This window comes from Schistosoma haematobium, chromosome 7 (genome assembly GCF_000699445.3).
Source record: "Schistosoma haematobium chromosome 7, whole genome shotgun sequence".
Classification (NCBI taxonomy): domain Eukaryota; kingdom Metazoa; phylum Platyhelminthes; class Trematoda; order Strigeidida; family Schistosomatidae; genus Schistosoma; species Schistosoma haematobium.
Genome location: NC_067202.1, coordinates 9,619,187 through 9,642,607, shown reverse-complemented (window position 1 = coordinate 9,642,607; position 23,421 = coordinate 9,619,187). Strand labels below are relative to the sequence as shown.

The following is a 23,421-nucleotide window of genomic DNA, read 5'->3' as shown; positions in this document are numbered from 1 at the left end:
AACATAAATTTGACAGAGAATCGGTAAAATTGTTGAAGTTATTTTCCTTGATCTTACTTTAGTATCATAAGACGTAATGTAGTTTATTTCAGGTAAGCATGCTTGTAATATGCACTGTAATATGCAACAGTAATCAATAGTAAATATGTTCAATTGTGATACAAAAACTTGTTCTGATATCTATTAAATCTAACTTGTGATTCTAACTGCTTTTGTCGTTAATATTTCATTCATTCTGTTGTGTAACAAAAAAAAAACTTTAATGGAAGAAAGTAAACCAACTATTGTTAGAAATGTTCACATAGATAAAGTCACAAAATATATACCGTCCACTTGTAAAACAATATATGAACTGTGCTTAATTTGTGTGTCAGTACTTCAAGAGAAATTCACTTATTAATTATTGTTATTAAAGCAGCACACTGAGGATTTTTAAACTTTTGAAAAAAATTCTTTATAAAATAAACCTATTGTAAGACTTCATATATTGAAATATTGACCCATTTCAAAGTTACTCATTCCATCTAAGTACTCAGTGATTAATAATACTTCTCATATAAAGTTATGCTACGTGAAAATTAAAACCATGTATCCATTAACAAATATCTATTAGATTTTGATGAATGTCTTATATGATGTGAATGTTTATCTTTACAAATGTTCCAATAGGGAAACAAGTGACGTTATACTGTTAAAGGATTGAGCTTTGATTTATGATACAAAACTTCACTACACGTTTTAGTACTCATTATGACCTCTAAAATACTATACGTTATATTTTGACTAATGTGATATACTCACTTTGTTTTATTGCAGATATAGAATACATTATTGAAAATGACTGACTTAAGACTAACCTTTTTATTTACTGTTTATATTTTATCGTTCAGTTTTATTTCAATAGTAAACATAGTAACGAACACACTTTTATTGCAATCATCTCATTACGGAATATATAGAGAAACTATAAAATTACATTCCTAACTCAATGTTACTAGATAAATCAAAAACATAGAAAATTGATTAGAAATGTCCTGTCGGTAACACAAATATCTTGAAAAGTACAATGATAACGATACTATCAGTGTCTATAAGATGAAGATAATTATTAAAGCACTTTAACACTTAGTCACAGTAAAACTGCTACAGAAACTCTGTGTTCGCATTTCTAACACAAACATTTGTGTCTACTTCTTATGTTGAAATCGTTGCATGAACTAGTCTAATTTATGCCTCAAAATTTCACTGACTAAATTGGGTTCTTAATCTATTCTAAAAAGATTATATATATATATACTCAGTGTTTTTTTAAAAAATGTTAATGCACAAAATGACTGAATTTATTCCAATGCTTATTTATAAAAGTGTCTTTTCAAACGACCTTCGTAAAATACGAAGTTTCATCTATTGTGTCATGAAAAAACGTGGACGAAACTCATGATATCAAGGGATTTCGTAAATGAATAACTAATTAGCTGTTCAATTTTTTTGTTTATTGAAAATTTGATGTTAAGAAATAAATGTTCATTTGTTCACACGACAGAACACTTTTTTATAGTAGAGAGATGTGACTATAGAAACGAATTTAATAAACATAAAGAACATTAGTTGAGTGATTGTGGTTAGACTAGATTTTGTAGACCGTTTTTTTAATCATTTTTTGTGTTTTATCACAATTTTTATATTCATTTGTACTCGATTACTAGATTTTCTTCAACAGCACAATCATTTTGTTCAAAATAAATTCAGATCGTATAGCTATCCGTCAAAGTATATCTAACCTTTATTTGCAAAAACAGTTTGTTCAATTCTTCATTCTACAATGGTCTTAATCTTTCTTTTTTCTACTTCCAGATTATCTTTCTAAACTATTAATTAGCCATTATTGAAACTTTTAATTATGCTGTCCTTAATATCTATCAAGTGGAAGGCCATCTTAGACTAAACACATTTTATAAGTATTTGGGCTTCTACATAACTTGGTTTCAATATCTGTTTTCGTAAACAATTTCTGACATAATAGCACTCTGATTTTTTTATTATTCAGCACCGTTCTATTTTACTACTGTTATCGTTTTTAACAAATAAATTAACTATTGATAAAATTGCACAGTTTAAGTAAATGAAATCGTCGTAAAGAACATTTTCTCTGCTAAATGGTTATTGTTCAGTCTGCATGGTCAAATATCATTAGAACTTGTTTTACCACTGATGATTATAACGTCCAGATAATAATGATCATGAGAAACACTTTTAAGAAAATGATGCGAGGAGTTCCTTGACCTTTAGGATGATTACTTCATCAATAACAATACTACTTATTTTATAGACACACTTTGTAAACTGACGGTCCATCTAACTACCTAACTCCTGATATGCTTCATATGTGCCGTATATCGTATCAGATAAATAAGAATCTATTTCACAACTGGTCAATATTTATGCGTCCTCTAGTGTTTGTTTTGTAGAGAATAACTCATTCTAAAGATAGTTTGCACCACAAATTGACATTAGGTAATGAAATAAATAAAAGGTTCCAAAAACTGGAATAGAGGTAAATTCGGGACAATTATTATCATTCCAATGATCAAAGAATAAAATAATTCTGTGAAGAGTCTTAGACTAATGCAAAACACTTCTTCTATGATCTCCTCTGCTGAACCAGTTCTGTAGTTCACATCATTCAGACTGGAGAGCAAATTCAAATGAAAAAATTCCCATAAATCATTCACCTAAGCACACAATATGAATTTGAGTTATCCTTTCATTTTAATACATTAGTTTTCACGAACTTGAGAAGATAAGTTCTTTTAGAAGGATTTTTAAAAAAATGTATCAAGAATAATTTCATTTTTGGCTCGAACAAAATCGAAAATGCAATAAAACGTAATACTTATTCTTATCACGAAGTTTGTAAAATAACTGTTTTACTAAAGAAGTTTACAGATTATCCTAAGTCGGTTAAATCTCTTGAGTTGTAACTGTTAAAATGTGTTCAGGTAACTTAGTATATCTTGATCGATTTGCATTTACTTTCCTGTCATAGTTTGTTATTCATATGTTTCCTGTAACCGTCAACATTTGCAAATACGAAACAAAAAACAAATTGATTACATTTAAACGTCAACTTTGAAAAATTTAGTTCTTTAAAAATTATTCAAAATAAACTCTAATCGATTAGAAATTTGATGAGTGTACTCGTTTTGCAACCATTTGTTTTAATTTAGTATTATATTTCAGAACCATTTTGCCAAATGAATTATAAGCCAAAGTATCTATTCACAATCTTAGCTATTTCGATATTTCCTCAGATTTTGACAGAAAAGTTATTTTATACATACATCGTATATAGAAAGTTGTAATTCTGTAATCAGCAACTGAAACTTTGAATCAATGATTTCTGATTAAAACGTTTCGATTCATGTAAAGTGGATATTATATTAACAGTAAGAGACATTTTTTTCCAGTGAGATCAATCTTTCAACTATGAATGCTTGTCTATTGAAGAAGAATGGAATTAGGTATAAGAGGAATTACGGTTTTTCAATGCTTAACTATAATTTCAATTTTTGTGTCACCTTTTATTATCTATTAACTCGTCGCTTCTGATACACTGTGTCAAAAACTCTCGACATATGAAGTTTTCTAGATTATTATTTTTACAATTCTGTTCTATTAGTTCTGATTTACATGACTTAACTAATTTTAAAGCTAGTTTTTTTTACAATCGAAGTTAATAAACACTGATGGATAGGATAACTTCAGTCTACGAAACAACTGGTATGCTTTAATATATATATAATAATGTTAAGTCATACTTGAGACACTTCAGTGAGCACATATATTTAATGAATAAATTCAACAATGAAACAAACTAGCAAACTGGTTGCATTGTCCACATTAGAGAACATGAAACAATTTTAATTTAACACTAATTTACACGAAAATTATTTACTTTAACAACTAGATAACTGTAATCAAGATATGTTGTCAGACAAAACACTGTTTTTCAGATATTAAAACTCATACACATTATTTATTATAATATGCGGTGACAAATAAAGATTCTAAAAAAATATGCCGATAACTGAAATTAGTTTCTTGAGATTGGGTATACTAGTCTACAATTATCATGTACACTTATTTATTGGTATTATTCCTCCATCAAGGGTCTTTTTAAGCAGTAACTTTCACTGGTTGTGGACTCAGAAATGTTTCATGGTAAGCTAGTATAGAATGTTGGACTAGCATTCAAAGTATTAACTTCCTAACATTTTTCAAGGAAACAACATTATTATGTTGCTTTGGAAATGTCGTTTTAAAATGCCTTTTAGTGGCCCGTGGATCTGACTCTCTTTGGATGGTACGAATGTTTGTTACCACCTATCCTCGTATACAATTATCGACTTAAATCACGTTAGTCAATAACGGAGTTTAGATAGGTCAAATAACGTGAATGGCCTTTGAATACATATATTTTGTATCTAAAGTGAATGCGGTAGAACAAAGCGAAATGACGAGCAGGGGAAATGGCTGGGAAGCCAACTCCATTTCTAGCCAGGCGTTACGCAATATTTATAGGCAGAAAAAATAAACTACAGACATGTGGTGAGTCATGGGATATGAAGTGTACACACATATACGCTCATATAAAAACAGTCAAGACTGATAAGCGAATAATTAACAAGGTCAAAATATGACTCAAGTAGAGTGAATAGACTGGTTTGTCCAAAAACTAGAATGAGATATATTATAGGCTTAAAATAATGACTAACACTACAGCCTAAACGATTTATTAAGCGAACTTCATAAATTTTTACACTCCTTTACATAAGACATGTATCACTCGGTACCTGTTACAGACAGAAATTGATGATGTGTTGACCATGCGCTTAAATGCAATTCATTCAGTAGTAAGTTGCTGTTCTGTTGTCTGGTTGATTATCACAAGATAGACAACAATTTTAATAAAACTGTTACAGGAAAACTGACAGTTGTAAATCAATTTATCCAGAGCAAGCTGACATAATTTGTGATCAATTTTGTGTGAAAATTATCAAAGGTTAACACAATATCTTACAAAATATAAACTTTATTTCTTTCAAGTTTATTGTTAAATGCCAATACCTAAATGAATAATAGATAAATCGATGATAAATTGTGAAATTAGTCATTGAAACAAGAGAACAAGTAAATTGTAATTGAATGTAAATATCTATTCCTAATAAAATGATCAGTATTTTCGAGAATCTTACAATGCGATCAAATAAGGTGTGGGTGAATAAGTAAAGAAATAAACTGATACACGATTTATAGTGGAACTGCGTAAATTGTAATAAATACTGTTATTTAGTGAATGATATGAAGTCTATAGTATAACCAAATAGTCTGTTTTTTCTCATTCTGATGTTTTTCTGGATTTTGAACTTAAAACTGTAATTTGGAGTATGGCTAGTAATAAAATTCGGTACTTCTCATCTGGATGTATCTGGATTCGAGTGTTGACTTGCACACACAGTATGTTCCACTTTAAACAGGAATCCGTTATCTACTAAGCTCCCCGAATTTAGTAACCTTCCTCAATCGGTTTTTATGAGTACTCGTCTTCCAGTCAAACTCTACACATCGATTCATGCAATTGTTTAAAATTCCTACTCGTTAAAAATGACCAATTATACAATATTAGTTCACTAATTTACGATTGAATAGACTCCTCTGGTTAGCATGATTAAGGTCAAACTGAAGTCTCACTAATAATGGCACTTCATACATATTATAAAATTAATGGTCGGATAATTAGATTTTACTCTTTCTAAACTAAAATCACAAAAGACCAAAAAATAACTTTGGTAAGCAGGGTTTAGGCTTGAGTCGTAAACTGAAGGATGATTTCAGTGCGGCAAAGTGATCAGAGTTGATTAGATGCTCATGTACTGAGCTGGTGATTATTTCGCATTCTGTTTTTAGAAGCCACTTGGGATAACGTTCTGAGATGCATTCAGAAAGTGTTCGCTTCGTCTAGTCAGTGAGAACTGGATCATGAGGTTATGTAAACCTATAGATCCACATCGATTTATCCCAAGAGGAAGTTTGTCTTTAACAAATCCACTAGTAGTAGGCTGGTTGTAAAATGAAATACGAAGTCGAAATATGTAGAACGTTTTTCTTAGGGATCATGAAATGCTTTTACTTAGGCATTTCGAATAATTGTTTCCTTTATGTCATTTCACTGACATTAGTTAGAGTTTCGTGAAATTTGAAATCAAATTTTAGTGCATATAGCCTAATAATCTATAGCAGATAGACACTTTTTTCAGTGTTTCCATGGCAGTATTTGGCATCTTCGTTGTTTTTAGAATTAACACCATTTTCACGTTCAAGTCTTCTGAGGGCTTTTTTTAGAAATTTATCCATGTACATTCTTCATACCACACTCTCATTTCCGGTTTACGTAATTTAAGTGTTTCTTTTTCCTGGATTATGAAGATGTCAACACCTTGGGGGAAAGCATGGGATACAATGGACAGTTAGAATACAGCTGGATGATCTAGACTTCGCAGATGATCTGGCTCTTCTATCGAACACACAACAACAAATGCAGGAAAAGACGACCAGTGTAGCAGCAGCCTCAACAGCAGAAGGTCTCAACGCAAACAAAGGGAAAAGCAAGATTCTCCGATAGAACAGAACGTGCACCAATCAAATCATAATTGATAGAGGAGCTTTGAATGATGTGAAAACCTTCACATATCTGGAGAGCATCATTGATCAACATGGTTGATCTGATGCGAATGTGAAGGCGCGGATCAGTAAAGCATGAGCAGTATATCTACAAACGAAGAACATCTGGAACTCAAAACAACTATCAACCGACACCAAGGTCAGAATTTTCAATAAAAATGTCAAGACATTTCTACTGTATGTGGCGGAAACCTGAAGAACTACAAAAGCCATCATCCAGAAGATACAAGTGTTTATTAACAGTTGTCTACACAAAATACTTCGGATCCGTTGGCCAGACACTATCAGCAACAACTTACTGTGGGGGGAGAACAAACCAGGTTCCAGTACAGGAAGAAACCAGGAAGCAGTGCTGGAAGTGGACAGGACACACATTGAGGAAAGCACACATATGCGTCACAAGGTAAGCCCTCACTTGGAATCCTCAAGCCCAAAGGAGAAGAGTGAGACCGAATAACACATTACGCCGAGAAATGGAGAAAGACATGAGAAGAATGAACAACAATTTGACAGAACTTGAAAGGAAAACCCAGAACGGAGTCGGTTGAAGAATGCCAGTCGGTGACCTATGCTCATTTGGGAATAACAATGTGTAAGTAAGTAATTAAGATGTTCGTTATTAAACAATCCATTCCATTTCTGGTAGCCTTAACCTAATTTTTATCAATATAATTCAGTGTAGGACATTTTAAAGGACAATAATTTGGATGGATGTAGTGCCAACAAAGTAATTACCAAAATGGTGTCGAATATTCTCGTTTATTTATACAGCCATTTAAATCATGATTCTCAAATTCGCTGCTTCGACCTTGATCGGGAGGTGTAAAAACCCATTCAATTCCATTACCGTCGCAGGATCATTAAAAATTTCAAGTTATTAGACTCTGGGTGTCGGTGAACAAAGGATGAGAGGAATTCTGTGAAGAAATTTCCGACCCGTGAATTATTTTAATATTACTAATTTTCTTAATCAGTATGGGTCGTGGGGATTATTGAGTTTAGATTGATATCATGGATGGATCGATGTTAGACCAACATTGTAAACCTGGAAGCACTGGACGGCCGTTTCGTCCTATTATTGGACTCCTCAGAAGTGCACATCCACGATTCGTCACACGGGACTCGAACCCAGGACCTTCGGCCTCGCTCGAGAACGCTTAATCTCTAGACCACTGAGTCAGCATTCAACGATGTTAATATCTAACTTTAACCAAACCACGATATTGTTCGACCGTTTGCAATTGTCTCCAGTTAGTAGCTGCTTCACAACAGACACGGTTGTACTTCAATGGTCACGGTATCTTACTTGAATTCCAGGAAATCTATCCTGTGCATATTATTCTTTAACCTTTGAGTTACTATGCAATCTCATTGTAATAGTTGAAATCTCTGAACACTTTATAACAAAATCTTTTCCTATTCTTGTGTAGACTCAGAATTTATTTAACCACTATGAATATGATTGTGCAGCTTAATGTAAATAATATCTTCAAAAAAATATATGTTATTATCATGTTGGAGAATGAACTTTTGAAATGTATAGGTTTCATAATACGATCAATTTCATAGAAGTGGTAGATTTTTACAAGTGAATAAGTCAGTGAAATTAATTTCATTATTTATTGCTGGTGTGATGTATATTAGTGGGCAAATGTTCTATATTACATGTTATAGTATACGAGAAACTCACAAATAAATAGGCTGGCAGGCACTGAGAATAAATTTCAGATCGAATTCATCGAATCCTTTAAATGCATAACATTTCTGTATGTGTCATTACTACGGAAAAATGTATTTGTAAAATCTCAGCGAAAGAATTTGAAGTAAATCCAGCGTTTCGCATGGCAATCTGGTTCAAGCTTTTTCAAGGAAAATATAATCAAACAACAAAATTATCGAATATAAATAGGCACATGGTTCTCTGGTTTACTGTATACTGCATAAGTCATCCAACCAACGTGAACAATGTTTAAAGTAGGTATTTACATTAATGTGTAAGAGACATGTGGTATGAAACGAAAAGTGTTAAGATAACAGGTTGTATGTATACGTAAGTGATGTGAGAAGAAATTTCATTCAACTATATATTGTCTTCGGTCTGCGTGTATAAAGAAAACATATAATTTTATATATGAAATGAATCAAAAATGTCACAGCATGCATTAAATGAAGATAAATAAATAAGTAAACAAGATAAAAGAGTTTTTAGATGGTAGTTGGAGTTAGTCAACAGGAAACCCTGGACCCGGGTTTCGTGCTACTTGGCACTCGTCAGCAAGGTGTACCTGTAATCTTGAGGGAACTGGTGCTCCATGGCGGATTCGATCTCGTGTCACCCAGCTTCACAATCAGAGACGTTACCACTGAGCTATCCGAGCCGTGACTAACCTCCTGTAGGACTGAGATGTAATCACAATTGATTGATCACTGGGTGGTGATCAATGTCATGCTTGTCTAGTTCTTATTAGGGCAGATCGAATGCTATCGATCATGTTGCAATGTGGCCAACAGTCTAGGTGACTCGACACTGCGGGCACTATGTATTGAGATTTTAGATGGTGGTTGGAGGTAGTCAACAGGACATTGATCACCACCCAGTGATCAATCAATTGTGATTACATCTCAGTCCTACAGGAGGTTAGTCACGGCTCGGATAGCTCAGTGGTAACGTCTCTGACTGTGAAGCTGGGTGACACGAGATCGAATCCGCCATGGAGCACCAGTTCCCTCAAGATTACAGGTACACCTTGCTGACGAGTGCCAAGTAGCACGAAACCCGGGTCCAGGGTTTCCTGTTGACTACCTCCAACTACCATCTAAAATCTCAATAGATAGTGCCCGCAGTGTCGAGTCACCTAGACTGTTGGCCACATTGCAACATGATCGATAGCATTCGATCTGCCCTAATAAGAACTAGACAAGCATGACATTGATCACCACCCAGTGATCAATTAATTGTAAAGATTAAAGAGTGAATACAAAGAGGAATGTATTTGTAATTGAAAGTTTGTGTTATTTTAATGTTCCAGTCAATTGTTTAACATATTCAGATAAGATAACTTATCTGAACCGTTGAATGTATTATCTATTGATCAGTTAATATGATATAGATAGATCAAATTGAATAAGGAGTTCAGGTTTACATATTAATTATTAGTTGCCATGGGACAGCTAGTTGTATTCCATCTCTCCTATTATTACTGTTTGAATTAGCCATATATGTAGGGCTTCGGCTGTTAGTCGTTCTTTGTAAGAATTAAAGCCTTTTTGAATGATTCTTGCGCATTGAAATCAACTGTATGACCCGATTCAATCGAATGTAATGCTATCACTGATTTGTTCTCAAGTTTTCTTACATCATCTGAGAATTTAGGAATGTGCTCTAAGCACAGTTTGTGTTCCTTCACCCTCATATTCAGTTGCTTTGATGTTTCACCTACATACGTTGCATTACAGACATTACATTTAATTTTATAAACACAGTTCTGTTGTTCATCCTTATGTATTGGATCTTTGATTCCTACTAGTTTTAATCGAAAGAGTACTTTTAAATTTTGAAGAGTTAGAATCCTTCTGATCTCTTCTGAAATACCTTTACGATATGGGATCACTCTTTTTGCTTAACTCTTTTATTAATAATATCATTTTGTTCTTCATTCCTAATTGTTCTTTCATTAAAATCCTTCGGGTAATTATTCATCATTAGAGTGGATACAATTAAATTCATTTCCATTTTTATATCATTTGGTTCAATGACAAGTTTTTTTACTCTGATGATCAAATTTTTGGCTACTATCACTTTGGTAGAAGATCTGTGGTTGATTACATAAATTCACCTACCTATAATCTTTCTAGATACCTGGACGAAATTCTTAAACCACATGAAAGCGTAATAAAATATGGAATGAAAAATTCTAATGATTTCAAAAAAAATTGTCAGTAATACTTACATAGAAGAGGATGAAATAATGGCAAGTTTTGGTGTTTGCTCATTGTTCATGAATGTTACTGTTAATAAAGCTTCAAGTCTGCGCATCCACATTCTTCCAAAGTGACAGTAGCCAAAAAATAATGACTCACATTAATTCAGCGCCCAAATATTGTGAAACTATTTGTTCATATTTAGACGAAAGTTCTTATTTCTGTATATGTTTTGAATTTAATTTTCCAGTGTTAGAAAAACGTTCCGAATATACTTTGCCAGTTGTATATTCCGTCATTCAAAGCAGAACATGAATCTTTTAATTTTACCAATTTTATTTTAACCAAACAAAAAACCTCTATAATAACTATATTTGTCGAGAGAAATTCAGTGTCAACTCTGTTACTTATGAATAATCTTCAACTTCAGAGTTTGTTTATTCTGGCCGCATATTATTCAAAACACTAAAGCTGAAGTTAAATTACCGTAGTTCATAGTAAACAGTGATCAACTGCATAATAATAATGATAATAATAATAATTTAGACAAAATCACTTCTAAAATTTACAATTCTCGATCATTTAAAAAACGTTCAAATTCAGGATGACCCGGCCTAATAATTTAGAACAACACTGTGTTTAAATGGTTTTAAGTTTGAGTATAACTGGTTATTAATTTATTCAACTATCAAATTTCATGGTGTCCAAATATCCTGTTGCTTATCATGTAAGTAATGGTAAGTTAATCTAAGTAATGTAATTTTCCATGAATCTGTAAATGACTTAAAGCTCCTGAAGACGTGTAAAAGAATAAGGACCAAGCACATGTTTTTCTCGAAAACACACTATTATTTATTACTAATTGATCACTGAAATGTTGCCACTGAGATACCTTGTTTATCCAGCATTTATTAGTGAAAACCTTTTTGTGTAGTAAGTTGGCACAGTATACATACATAATTCAAATCCACGTTTCATATGACCACGAAATTGGTTTAAATCAGAAACTGAATATACTGTAGGATTTTTGATACATGACATTTATGCTAACCCTGTTCTTGGAAGGTGTAGAAAATCTTTTTGACATAAATTTGCTATGTATTTGATCTCTATTTGAGCAAAAACTGATGCGTTATTACCAATATGATGTGAAAAATTGATTAATATAGATGCTCTTAGTTCAAACAAGTTCTTAAAATTCCCCAATCCGTCAAGGGTACTGGAGCATGTAGTATCTCAAGGTAAAATATGCATAATTATTATTTACTACTGGTTAGTTTATAACCTTTTGAAGAATTCCTACTTGGCCTTACATATAATAAAGTTTGTGACTATCGGTAACTATGGTTAGAATATTAATAGACAGTCATTTAAAGAAAAAGAGTCACCATCTATGCAGCTATCCATTTACAGATTTCAAATACCTTTCAGGTCACAAATTAGGATCTGAAAGAGGGGAAAGTCTCAATATGCTAATCGATTCTAATATATGAATTATTGTAACATAAGTGGTAAATGGGTGAAGCCACTGAAAATATATGTGTAGCTGCCAGATTTGTAAAGTTAGATTTCACAGACTGATATCAAGTGGTGGGTCATTGAAAACTAAGAAGTAGTGAAGTAGGTGAGCTTTGGTACCAAAGATCTCCTTTCTGTTTCCTTAGAGTAAATATTTTAACAAGAATAACTCGAAAACCTGTCATGTCATGTAGCAAACCGTTTTGCATCATTCAGAATATTAAAATGTTGGATTTCATTCGTAATTGAATTATCAACTAGGGAATCATACAGTTTCACTTCTTAACAGTTACTTGTTAGTTGGTTTAACAATATTTTTGCCGTTCTATTTGTCTTATTTTTAACATCCCTAATAAATTTTGACAAAAGATGGCAAACAATCTTAGACATGAAAATAATCAGTATTTACTCTTTCAATAACTTTTTGTACTCTGAGATAAGAATCATTATTGTTGAGTATCTATGTTAATTTGATTAATAACAATTAACTCAGTATTACTGGATTATTCCATAGCTCGAGGAAAATATACGTATATCACTCTTTAATTAATATTTAGTTATATGTGATAACTACTCATAAGTATTGTAAAACATATATATAGGGTATATAACCAATATAAAAAAATTATTTCAGATTTTCGAGATATTCAACAAATTTTGCTTCCTAGTACCCAAGTCTTTTCAATTAGATAACGTACGATTGAGCATGAAACAAATATTCACAAGGCATGTGAATAAATTATAATTGTTCTGTTTTTCTCTTATTGAAATTTAAACAACAGGGATAAGAAATGTTGTTGGTTAAACAGCAACCACACTGATATTTAAAATGAACTATGAAATAAACTAAGCTCTCATTCGTTAAGGTTATGGATCAATAAATTTTACTTAAAAACAACTATTTTTACATAATTATCTTATTATTTCTAAGCAATTTTTTTGGTGATCTATGATATCTTAGATCTGTTACTCTAATTATTTTGAAACCTACTTTAAAACCTTAACTTTGATTTCATTACAGACTTGTTTTCACTTGAATAATGTTCGTTTCTTGAATTTTTGATATTTTGAATTGACGAAGTTTATTATCTTGTCTTTAGTTGAGAAAAGACCATTGTAATGAAATGAATAAGTTGAATTCTGCAATCATTTTTGTTTGTTGTTTGAAAAGCGAATATATGCTTATAGTGTAACTGATTAAATTTAAATGTACTGAATGAAATTCTCAAGTGTAATGATATTATTAATATGTTCATTATGGGTTCAGTTATACATTTGTTCGTTGTATGATAAGTTACAATACATAGAGAATCCGTGTCTGCAGCATGCTCACTACTTCCAAACGCTCAAGGCTGACGTCCAGTAGTTGGAAGTAGTTGACATGAAACCTTGGGCCTAGATTTTCTGCTTGTAGGCAGGTCCAGTGTTCTCAGCTGTCTAACTACTTACAGTCAGAGGCTTGTACACATTATCTCGAGTCACTTGAATTAGTGTCCGCATTGAAGTTTGATTAATAGAATACAGCTAGTGCTCAGGACCATAAAAATTGTTTTGATGATTGCTTAGAAGTCAACTAGTCCCTTTACGATTCACTGTAACCGAGTCCTTATAACTACGGAATAAAGCATTTCATTCCCTCATAATTGGATGTATATTTTACAAAGTTTTGTCATAGGAATAAAGCCGTTAACCATGAACCAAAAGAATCATTCATTTACCTTGGTATTTCTAAGTGAGTCAACAAATTCATAAGAATCAAGAGAATTGTACTTATTGATATTTTGTAATACGTTTACTAACATTAATGAACTCAATGCTAAAATCCAGTTCGAAAGCCTCATTCATCAGACAAATGACCTTATTCCAGTATATAATAAAGATTTTGAGCATTTGAAAACAACTCTTGTAAATTGTTGTAATTAATATGTAACTAAAATAACTACAGTTAGTCGATTACTCACAAAAGAACATAGATCTCAATTATCTGATCTTCGGCGAAATCAGGACTTAGTGTTATGTCGCCCAGACAAGCGTGAAGGAATTGTCCATATGGATCTCCTTGACTATATCTCCAAAACATCTACGATATTATCTGATCCTCTCAACTTCTCCAAAGAGACCATTCAAAAAGGCACAACTGAAAAAAACGGAACAGAGGCTGATTAAAATCCTAAGGAAAATGAAAGATGAGTCTATTATCAATTGTGACCTCTATGAACATCTCAAACTATCGGGTTCCGTTATACCAAGACCATATGGACTCCCCAAAGTTCATAAGAATAATGTCGTTCTCCATCCTATATTTGATATGAATAACTCTGCTTATCACATGATCGCTAAATGGCTAGTTGACAATTTACAACCTGTTAAAAATCATATCAGTAAATACAATTTTCTTGATTTCTTTGAATTTTTCGACTCAATTAGAAATATAAACGTAAGTGGCAAGAAAATGTTCTCATTAGATGTAACTATTCTTTTCACAAATCGTTCATTTTATTTATAGATTACCTACTTTAGGTTTCAGTTTAAATTAATTGAAACTTCAGTGAAACAGCGAAGTCTTGGTAATGAAGGTAGTCCTAGACAAGAAATCCACTAAAACTACTTTGATATTGGTAACTTATTAGTATAATTAATATTTATACTTGTATAGTAGCTCATACTCAAATACCAAATCAATGAGTTAATCATATTTATATATGACAAAAGTGATGAAAACATTTATTTTCAATGATTTAAGGGAATTCTCTTTAGATGTTTTAGAACATTTTCATTCATTATTAAAATGACCGACATTGTTTACTGTCGGAACTAAATGGCATAATCAAATTTCACTGCCTCACATATCTTATACCGTTAATGAAATCACGTAAAATGTCTATTTACTTTCTTGATAGTCTAGCTGTAGATTAGAAATTTTATCATTTACTTCATGCTGATTGACATTTATCGTGTTGTGTAAAAAGTACTTTTTTCAGATACTTGCTATGATTTTGTTTTCCCATATAAAAAGCAATTCACTTTCGATGTTATTCATATCACTAGATCACTCGAAGGACCACATAGAAAATAGTCTTATGTTAAATAATACAAGCTTCGAAATGATTTACACATATCTGGAGTGAAAAACATTTTTCAAAGTAACTGGTTATAGTTTTTTTAAAATTCATTTTCTGGCTCAAAATATGCATATTAAGTTAAGCAATGATAATACCTATTTTGATGGACAGATCAAATAATCTGTTGTGCGCATAAAGTATTGTGTTTTACTTCAAGACACGTCAAACAGTGTAAGTTAATTATACTTTCTACGTAAAAACGAATCGAATTCCAGTGAACTAAGTGGAAGTAAGATATATCAGATTTAAAAGAACAAAGCGTTTTTTCATAACTCAGTATCTGATTTGTTTTTTTGTGAAGTAAACCTCAATTTTTATTCTCTCACTTACGGTTTGGGAAATAATATGTTTTATCGTTACTTCTCTTAAATTATGAATGTATTTCAAATAAAACTCAGATTCAACTAGCATTAGTTAGCAGTAAAACCATTTCTACTTGTTTGGATAGGCTAAGACAGCAGACTCTAAGTTGTTTGGTCACACATATACTTGTCAAGGTATTATATATGGAAATTAATACAGATCAATGAAATGAAGATTCACGTAAACAAATAGACATAGATAATGCACCAACGATTACGTCATAAAAAATTGCGTTTGTATAGGCATGCATACATAAGGAGGAGTGTTCGAACAATGCAATCAAGTGTCATGGGTTAGGTGCCGAAATGGCTTCAAAGGTAGTTAATGTCAAATGATCCGATCAACCTGGGAAGTGAGAAACCATGTTCATCGATAGCATATTTCGGGGTTAATAAATAAACACTTAAACCAGTCTTTGTGTTCGTACTTCCGCGTCGCGGGAATTGCAGAGGTCCGTCGTTCTGAGTATAAGTGATAAGCGTTCCTGACATAACAATCAGCAACAACCAGACACAAAAAGTAGCATTAAAAGAGCTAAGACAATAATCATTCAAACGACGAATTATAACATAAACCCATGGTTCAAAACAGACCTAGACAATGCACAAATGATAACGTCCCATCGCGTTGTATTTACGAATTTTTATGTTGGTGCGGACAATGCAACCAAGCATCGTGGATTAAGTGCCGAAACGGCTTCAAAGGCAGTTAATGTCAAATGATCTGATCAACCTGGGAAGTAAGAAACCATGTTCATCGATAGCAAAACACATAGTTGAAACGGGGCACAGAATTGACATTAATACAGATTCGAAAACGTTGTATAGAAATTGTAGCGAATGGATTCTCAGGTTTATTGAAGCCTTGGCTATTTGTAAATTTAAACCCTCTTATGTGTACAAAACCAAATTGTCGTAACCTTGAATTTACCCTGGTAATCCTTAAGTCATTTTATGGCCTAGGGTAATGCGACAATTTCCTATTCTTTCTATACGATGTCAATTCTTTCTCTCTCCTTTATTTACAATTATCACTTTCTTTACTTGAACTTTCATTTGACTGACCTTTATTCATCAACTCCGTCTTCTCATTGCTCTATGGAAATTTATAAAAGGGACAAACAGCTTTACATATGGAAATTCTATATTCCTAATATGTTAGCTTGTGAAAAAAATATTTCCCAGATAATGGTTTCATAATATAAATTGATTTATCGTATTTCAGTAATGTTTATTAGTATATAGTGATTGTGCATATTACAGTCAGTCGTAACATTAAATTCAGTAGTTAATCGCGGAAAAGAAACGTCGTTATTGCTAGTCATCAACAGATTGTATTGTTTCCATTTTAGAATAAACTAATTTAAGGCCTTCACCTTACTCGAAATTGATGATCTACTACCACTATATACATTGACCAAGATTTGCATTTTCAGTTAGGAATGAATGTTAACTTGAAACAATATATGGATGCTAAAAAAACATATCATCCACAATCATATGTCATATATGTATGTGCTATAATTCGTTTCATACCATCAGTAAATTATGACAGTATTTACTGAGTCACTGACAACAGTTGATCATTTGGTAGTAACTGTTACCAAAGTAAGATCTAGTAACAGTATGTGGTTGATACTACGTAATAAATGATATTATGTACTTGAATGAACTTATACATCACTACACTTTTTAAACATTTCCATTAACCAATAAAAAACTATTTGATATCAGAAAAGGTTTTATACTAATTATACCAATTTCAGTAGTTGAGATCATGAGTCATTTGAAGCTAGACCACCATGGAAAACCTGGAAACAATAAACAGCCGCTTCGTACTACTGTGGGACTCCTCGGCAATGCGCATCCATGATCCCACCTCACGAGATTCCAACCCAGAACCTATCGGACTCGCAGCGAACGCTTAACCTATAGACCACTGAGCTGGCCGGCATCCATTAGTGTTGATGTCTAACTTCAATTAATTCACTAAATTGAGCGACACGTCCACCATTTTCTTCAGTGAGTTACTATCTCACAACAGACCCGGTTGAACACCACTGATCACTGCTTCTCACTAGAACTCCAGGAAATACCCCTTGAAGCCAGTCACTAGTGAGTATATGTTGTTTAATATCAGAAAGGCATTTGGGGATATTATAGTAATTTTATAGCTTCAATTGATTCATTATCTGAACTATTGAAATAATTATTTATTAGATTTCTAAAATAAGACGATCAAACAAAAAACTAACAGCTGAAAGCGTTCCTCCTTACATGCTTTTCATTTTATTTTACATATTTGTAAAATACGCTTTATTTTTAAGAACATGAATCCGAAATAATATAAACACCGAACAACATTATACACCTAAAATGATACATAGACGTAGGTGAAATATGTTAAATATATTAATTAATTTAAGAATAACCTTTAAATTAACTTTAGAAGTGGAAGATCATTTTTTTATAAATTCATTTCATTTACGTTAAACAGTCAGATATGCAGTAAGTAGGTACATTACAGTTATTACACAGAGAAGTACAATTAATTTGAAAACAAAGGGAAATAATGTATGAAATGAAATGATATCTAGTAATATCAATGATAAGATATTCATTAGCAACAGAAAACATATATTAAAGTTATGAAATTCTCAGCTCATATAAATAACATATTTCGTAAATAAATTAGATTCTCAGTCACAACATCTGATGTTGACCTTAAACTATTTCGACGGATTACCGGCAGTTCTCTTGACAGACTAGCGTCAGTTAGTGAACTATTTAGTCAATGCGGTATCTCATGACCAATTTATTTAAGCAGGAAACTATCATTCGATCCACGCTACAAACTTTATCCAGAATACATCTAACAACCCTCTGGATTCCATAGACAACACTATTTTTTCTGAATGTATTATTATTTCCATGGATTGTGTACTCACCCAGCGATATTTCCCTGTCATTATTCAAATCCAGTGTTATTATTTGACTAAATCCCACTGAGTTTAACTTTTCACTAAAATTCACGAATCGATAACCAATCAAGTAGTCAGTAAAGCAAATTCTTAACATATAAATGTACTTTTCACAGTCCTGAAGATTTCATTCGTAAACGTTCATGTGTTTTAGAACCAAAGTATTTAATAAATATGTAACTGCGTGACTTAATTGTTAAAACATGCATATGTGTAAGTCATATGTCATATATGTAACGTAATGATGTTGATTCTCAGATTTATTCCTAGATACTTCATGATATTATTAAATTATAAGAACTAGCTTTGATTTAAATTTAGCTCTCTAAGATTCCAGTTTTTCTCAATCTTTAGTCCACATAATTATCAAGTATGCAAACAGTCACACTAAAAATCAAATATATAAAAAAGTATTTAGTTTAATTAAATAAAATTAATTTTATATCTTTTTTGAATAGATTCTTATGATAGTTTGTTTCAATGTAAGTATTTTTCATTCACGTTGAATTTTTCATTTCTTGAGTTAAGCCATTAATAATAATAATAATAATAATAATAATAATAGTAATAATTCGAACACATCTAGTCATGAAATAGTTTCCATTATCTTTCCATTAGGTAGTACATAGCATCACTTTTATCTGTGTATGATTATAGGACCGAACGACAATTTTCAGAAGTTTGTTCAGATTTAACTTTTGTTTTAATAATTGGTGATTTTACCATACTCAATAGATATTCCTAAATAAACAAAATTGTATGATATATTTAAAATAGGCCTAATAGGCTAAGAGATATAGCACCACTTGTTTGTTATCTAAATATTAGAACTGAGAAAATTAATTAAGGGAACGACTAACAGCTTTGGAGCATTAATGACTTCTAGCCTCTGAAAAACGCCAATTGAAGTAACCAACTACCACTTTCAAGCATCACACAACTAATGTATTTATTTGTGGATGACAATAAAATCCATTTTAGATTTTCTTAGTTACCTTTCACAAATTACACAATGGCCCCCAACACAGGAAAAGTACGAAGTCGTTTAATATATAATATTTTAGAATGGTCTTACTTATGAGGACGTAAATAGGGAAGAGTAGTACATTAATGTCACCAAATCACAATTGTTTTATTAACGGCTACAGATATGAGCATGATTACTCAAGTAATAAATTGAATTTGAAGTTACTTTAGTATTCAATGTGACACGTTTTTGAAGAAAAACTAATGTTCCATGCATTGCATTATTCTCATAAATTTTACAGGTAACAAATGATATGGAAATTGATGATTCCAAATAACCTGGTGTATAAATGTTTATGTCGCGAATAAATAAAAGAACTATTTATACTAGCTAAATTTAATTAATAAGAACTGATAATGTAAAAATTATTTAGAAGAGATATTATATATATATATATATATATATGCACTATTGGATGGCAATTTTCTTGTCATTTTCAACAAAGCGAACTGGAAACAAAAAACTAAAGGAACGTAGAGTTGAGAAATGGTAACAGACTATTAGAATCGAAATTTATAAAACTGTGAAAAGCTAATAAACATAGAAATCACATAAAAGACAATCAATTATAGATACGACAGATAACGAAATTGTGGTATATTACTAAGAAATCGGAGAAACTATAATTTATGGACGAACCAATCAAGTATAAAATAACAGGTCTCGGATTTCGGAACGAAATTCACCCATCCATTCGTTTAAATAGAGTCTTGGAATTATAGCTGATGTCAGTTCGTAATAATAGCCCTAAATTTAATTCCTAACCTTAGCCATTAACTGTAAATCATAATTCGAATTCCTTACACTAATTTATAACCCTCATTTAGTCCTAGTTATCAGGTAGACACTCTCATTTATTTATTTATTTGGACAAATAAATATTGGTGCAAGAGGCCACCAAATATATATGCGCCACACACTCTCAAGGTCAGTCTAGCGTCGCTCAAAAGTCATCCATAAATTATAGTCTCACAGAGAAATCTAATTTACTTAAATGCTTTAAAACCTCTTGGTTTCCTCACATCCTTTTCATTTACTATATACACTTTTGATGCAAATATTTTCCCATTTCTTCCATGATGTTTTATATCATTTATTCTTTCACTTATGATTGTTAAAGTATATATACGACAATGGGAGTGTTCATTAATTATATTTCAGTTATTGATGTTAATTATTGGTTTAAATGTTTAACGTGATTGTAAACAATGTTCATTACTTTACCATTAGCATTTTGATTCATTAAATTTACTTAGTTATACGATGAAAAAATGAACTTCTTTTCATGAAACTTTGAAATAAAATGTTTCACAAAATGAATAAAGTCTAGTATTGTAATTCTCTCTATAACATTGAATAAATTGGAGAAAAACTAGCCAAGTTACATAAACTTAATTAAACAAAGGCGCTACAAATTTTACAGTTAGTCCTTTGTAGGTTATATTTGCCAATTGTTATTTAAATACTGGTGAGTAGTGAATGTTGTGTTTTTCTTTACGAAATATGTATGTAATTGTGTCGATAATAAAGTAGTCTCTATGGCTTATCATTACGTCTGATTTTTTGTAAATGTAAATTAAATCTCTATCACGTCTACTGTTTATATAAATTACATAAAAATTAAAAACGACAAAAACGAATAGATTTAAGACCAGTAATATACAACTTTATTTTCTAGTAAGCTCAGCTTAAATTAAATACATGCTGTTGAATTATAAAGTTCGGTCATGTAATCGATAATAAGATAAGTAAGTAAACATTTCGAACAACTCACCGAAAATTACTGCATGGATGTATAATCCATTTACCTTGTTCACGCTGCCTACGTTTTTCACATGCTAAAGCTACTTTGTTGCCAAATAATTTAAGCGCTAATTTATTATCCGATGGTTGAAAGAATGAAATAAATTGTTCTTTTAAGTTGTACAAAGACCACCCTCTTTCACGAAAACCACTCTTATTGTTTATATTATTATTAATAACACTTTGACGTTGATGACTGTATGGAGTTTTAGTATCCAAAGATAATGGTTCTTCGATTTCATTTAAAATAGAATTGTCACCACCAATATCCATATATGATGCTGCATCATTAAATGTTAGAGATTGTAATTCATCATTTTCTTCTGGAAGGTTGATAGTATATCTGCGTGTACGCGGTTGTTTTAAATGTTTTATTGGTGTGTACATTTTGTTAGTTGTGTCAATGTTGCAATTTGAGTTAGCAGTCAGCAAATGTAAACTATTTAACAATCCTACTGAATAATAACGAAATCGCAATTTATTGTTGAGTTTTTTCGTATTATTACTTTTGTCTTTACCGGCTGATAATTTTTTATCTGACGTTTCTCTGGATACTTTTATATTTTCTGGTTGCTCAGGCATTTCCATTTTTTGTTCCGTGGGTATATCATTCATATCATCTATATGTTCATTTGAATTCAAGTTTTGTAGCTCGCAAATTTCAGATGGCCTATTAAATGTGATATCATTTGTATCATTTATTGTTGATGTCTGAAAACTTAAAAGTTTTCTATTCATTTTCTTTCAGATACGATTAAGCGATCGAATTGTTTTTGCATAATATTTAATAATCATATTGTAATCATAAGGTAGGTGTCGGAAAATATTCATTTTTCTAGATTTATTACATCAAGATTTTAAAATTTCAACAAAAAATTGCAAATAACTTGATGCATATCTTATTTTCGTTTGAATTTTATTATAGTAATTGTTTAATGGTCAACTTTATATCTTTGATTTATGTTTCTAATTCAGCTATATAATCGTTATTCTGATTTAACGGTTATTCAACCAATTGTAGTACGGACAATGTTTATTCATTTCAACCAATCAAGTTATTTTAAGTATTTGTAGTTGTCAGGATAGACAAACAATTTCCATTCTTTATACAATCTCATATATTCACAGGTAAATGATACAATGAATGAAAATCTCAGGGACCATACATGGATTTAATTTTAATTGAGAATAACGTTTTAAAATAAAAGACTCGTGTTTTTAAGTACCGGATGTTAGACAATTTAAATAGGTTTAGTAAAACTGGATGGTTGAAAATATCAAGTAATATTTTTAGCAAATATATTTGTAATTAAAGCAGACAAAGCAACAGATTTTATGAAATTATAATACTCAACGTTTTCCATGAAATATTTCAGCAGTGTGTTTTACATTTTTTTCAGTGACCTCGGTTGATAGGAATGGAATTCAGGTAAGAACAGACTACAGAGAACCGTTTCACTCTACAGTTATTTGATTTACCAACCAGCTTCCTGTGCTATAATAATAATAACTAGCTGGTATACTTATGAACTGAGATGATCAGCAGTCTACGAAATCTTAAAAGTTAATGAACTGATTTGAATTTCCAAATTTGGTTTCATGTAAACATTTGTTCGGAAATTTCTCAAATGCGTATTCGTTCACTACGTTAACTTTGTGATCTCAAGCAACTATGAACTTTTTCAGTCTTGATAATTTGAAAGTTATAACCATTAATAATAGAAAGACAGTAGACATGATAGTTGGAAGTATGTCTCGTTGTTATCATTATTGAGTTCATTTATTATTCGGATTATAACCGACCTCCAGATCACTACATATACTGAATAGGGATTTCTCACTACTTATATGAGATGATATTAAATTGACGATGGCCTAACCAAAATACATCAGAATACATGGCGTATATTCTTAAATCTAAAGAAATCTAAAGTCAGAAAATTGTT

The 23,421-nt window shown here is 31.5% G+C and overlaps 1 protein-coding gene across 3 annotated transcripts in view; it reads right to left on the bottom strand.

Annotated features, from left to right (window-relative positions):
- HCN1_2 (anaphase-promoting complex subunit Hcn1) overlaps positions 1-22,426 on the bottom strand; it is a 102,310-nt gene extending 79,884 nt beyond the window's left edge. For all 3 annotated transcript variants that reach the window (XM_051217940.1, XM_051217941.1, XM_012937707.3), the window contains exon 1: positions 21,447-22,426. In XM_051217940.1, the coding sequence (XP_051064374.1) occupies positions 21,447-22,213 (767 nt within the window). In that variant the 5' untranslated portion in view covers positions 22,214-22,426. The remainder of the gene's footprint in view (positions 1-21,446) is intronic.
- Between the last annotated feature and the right edge of the window lie 995 nt (positions 22,427-23,421).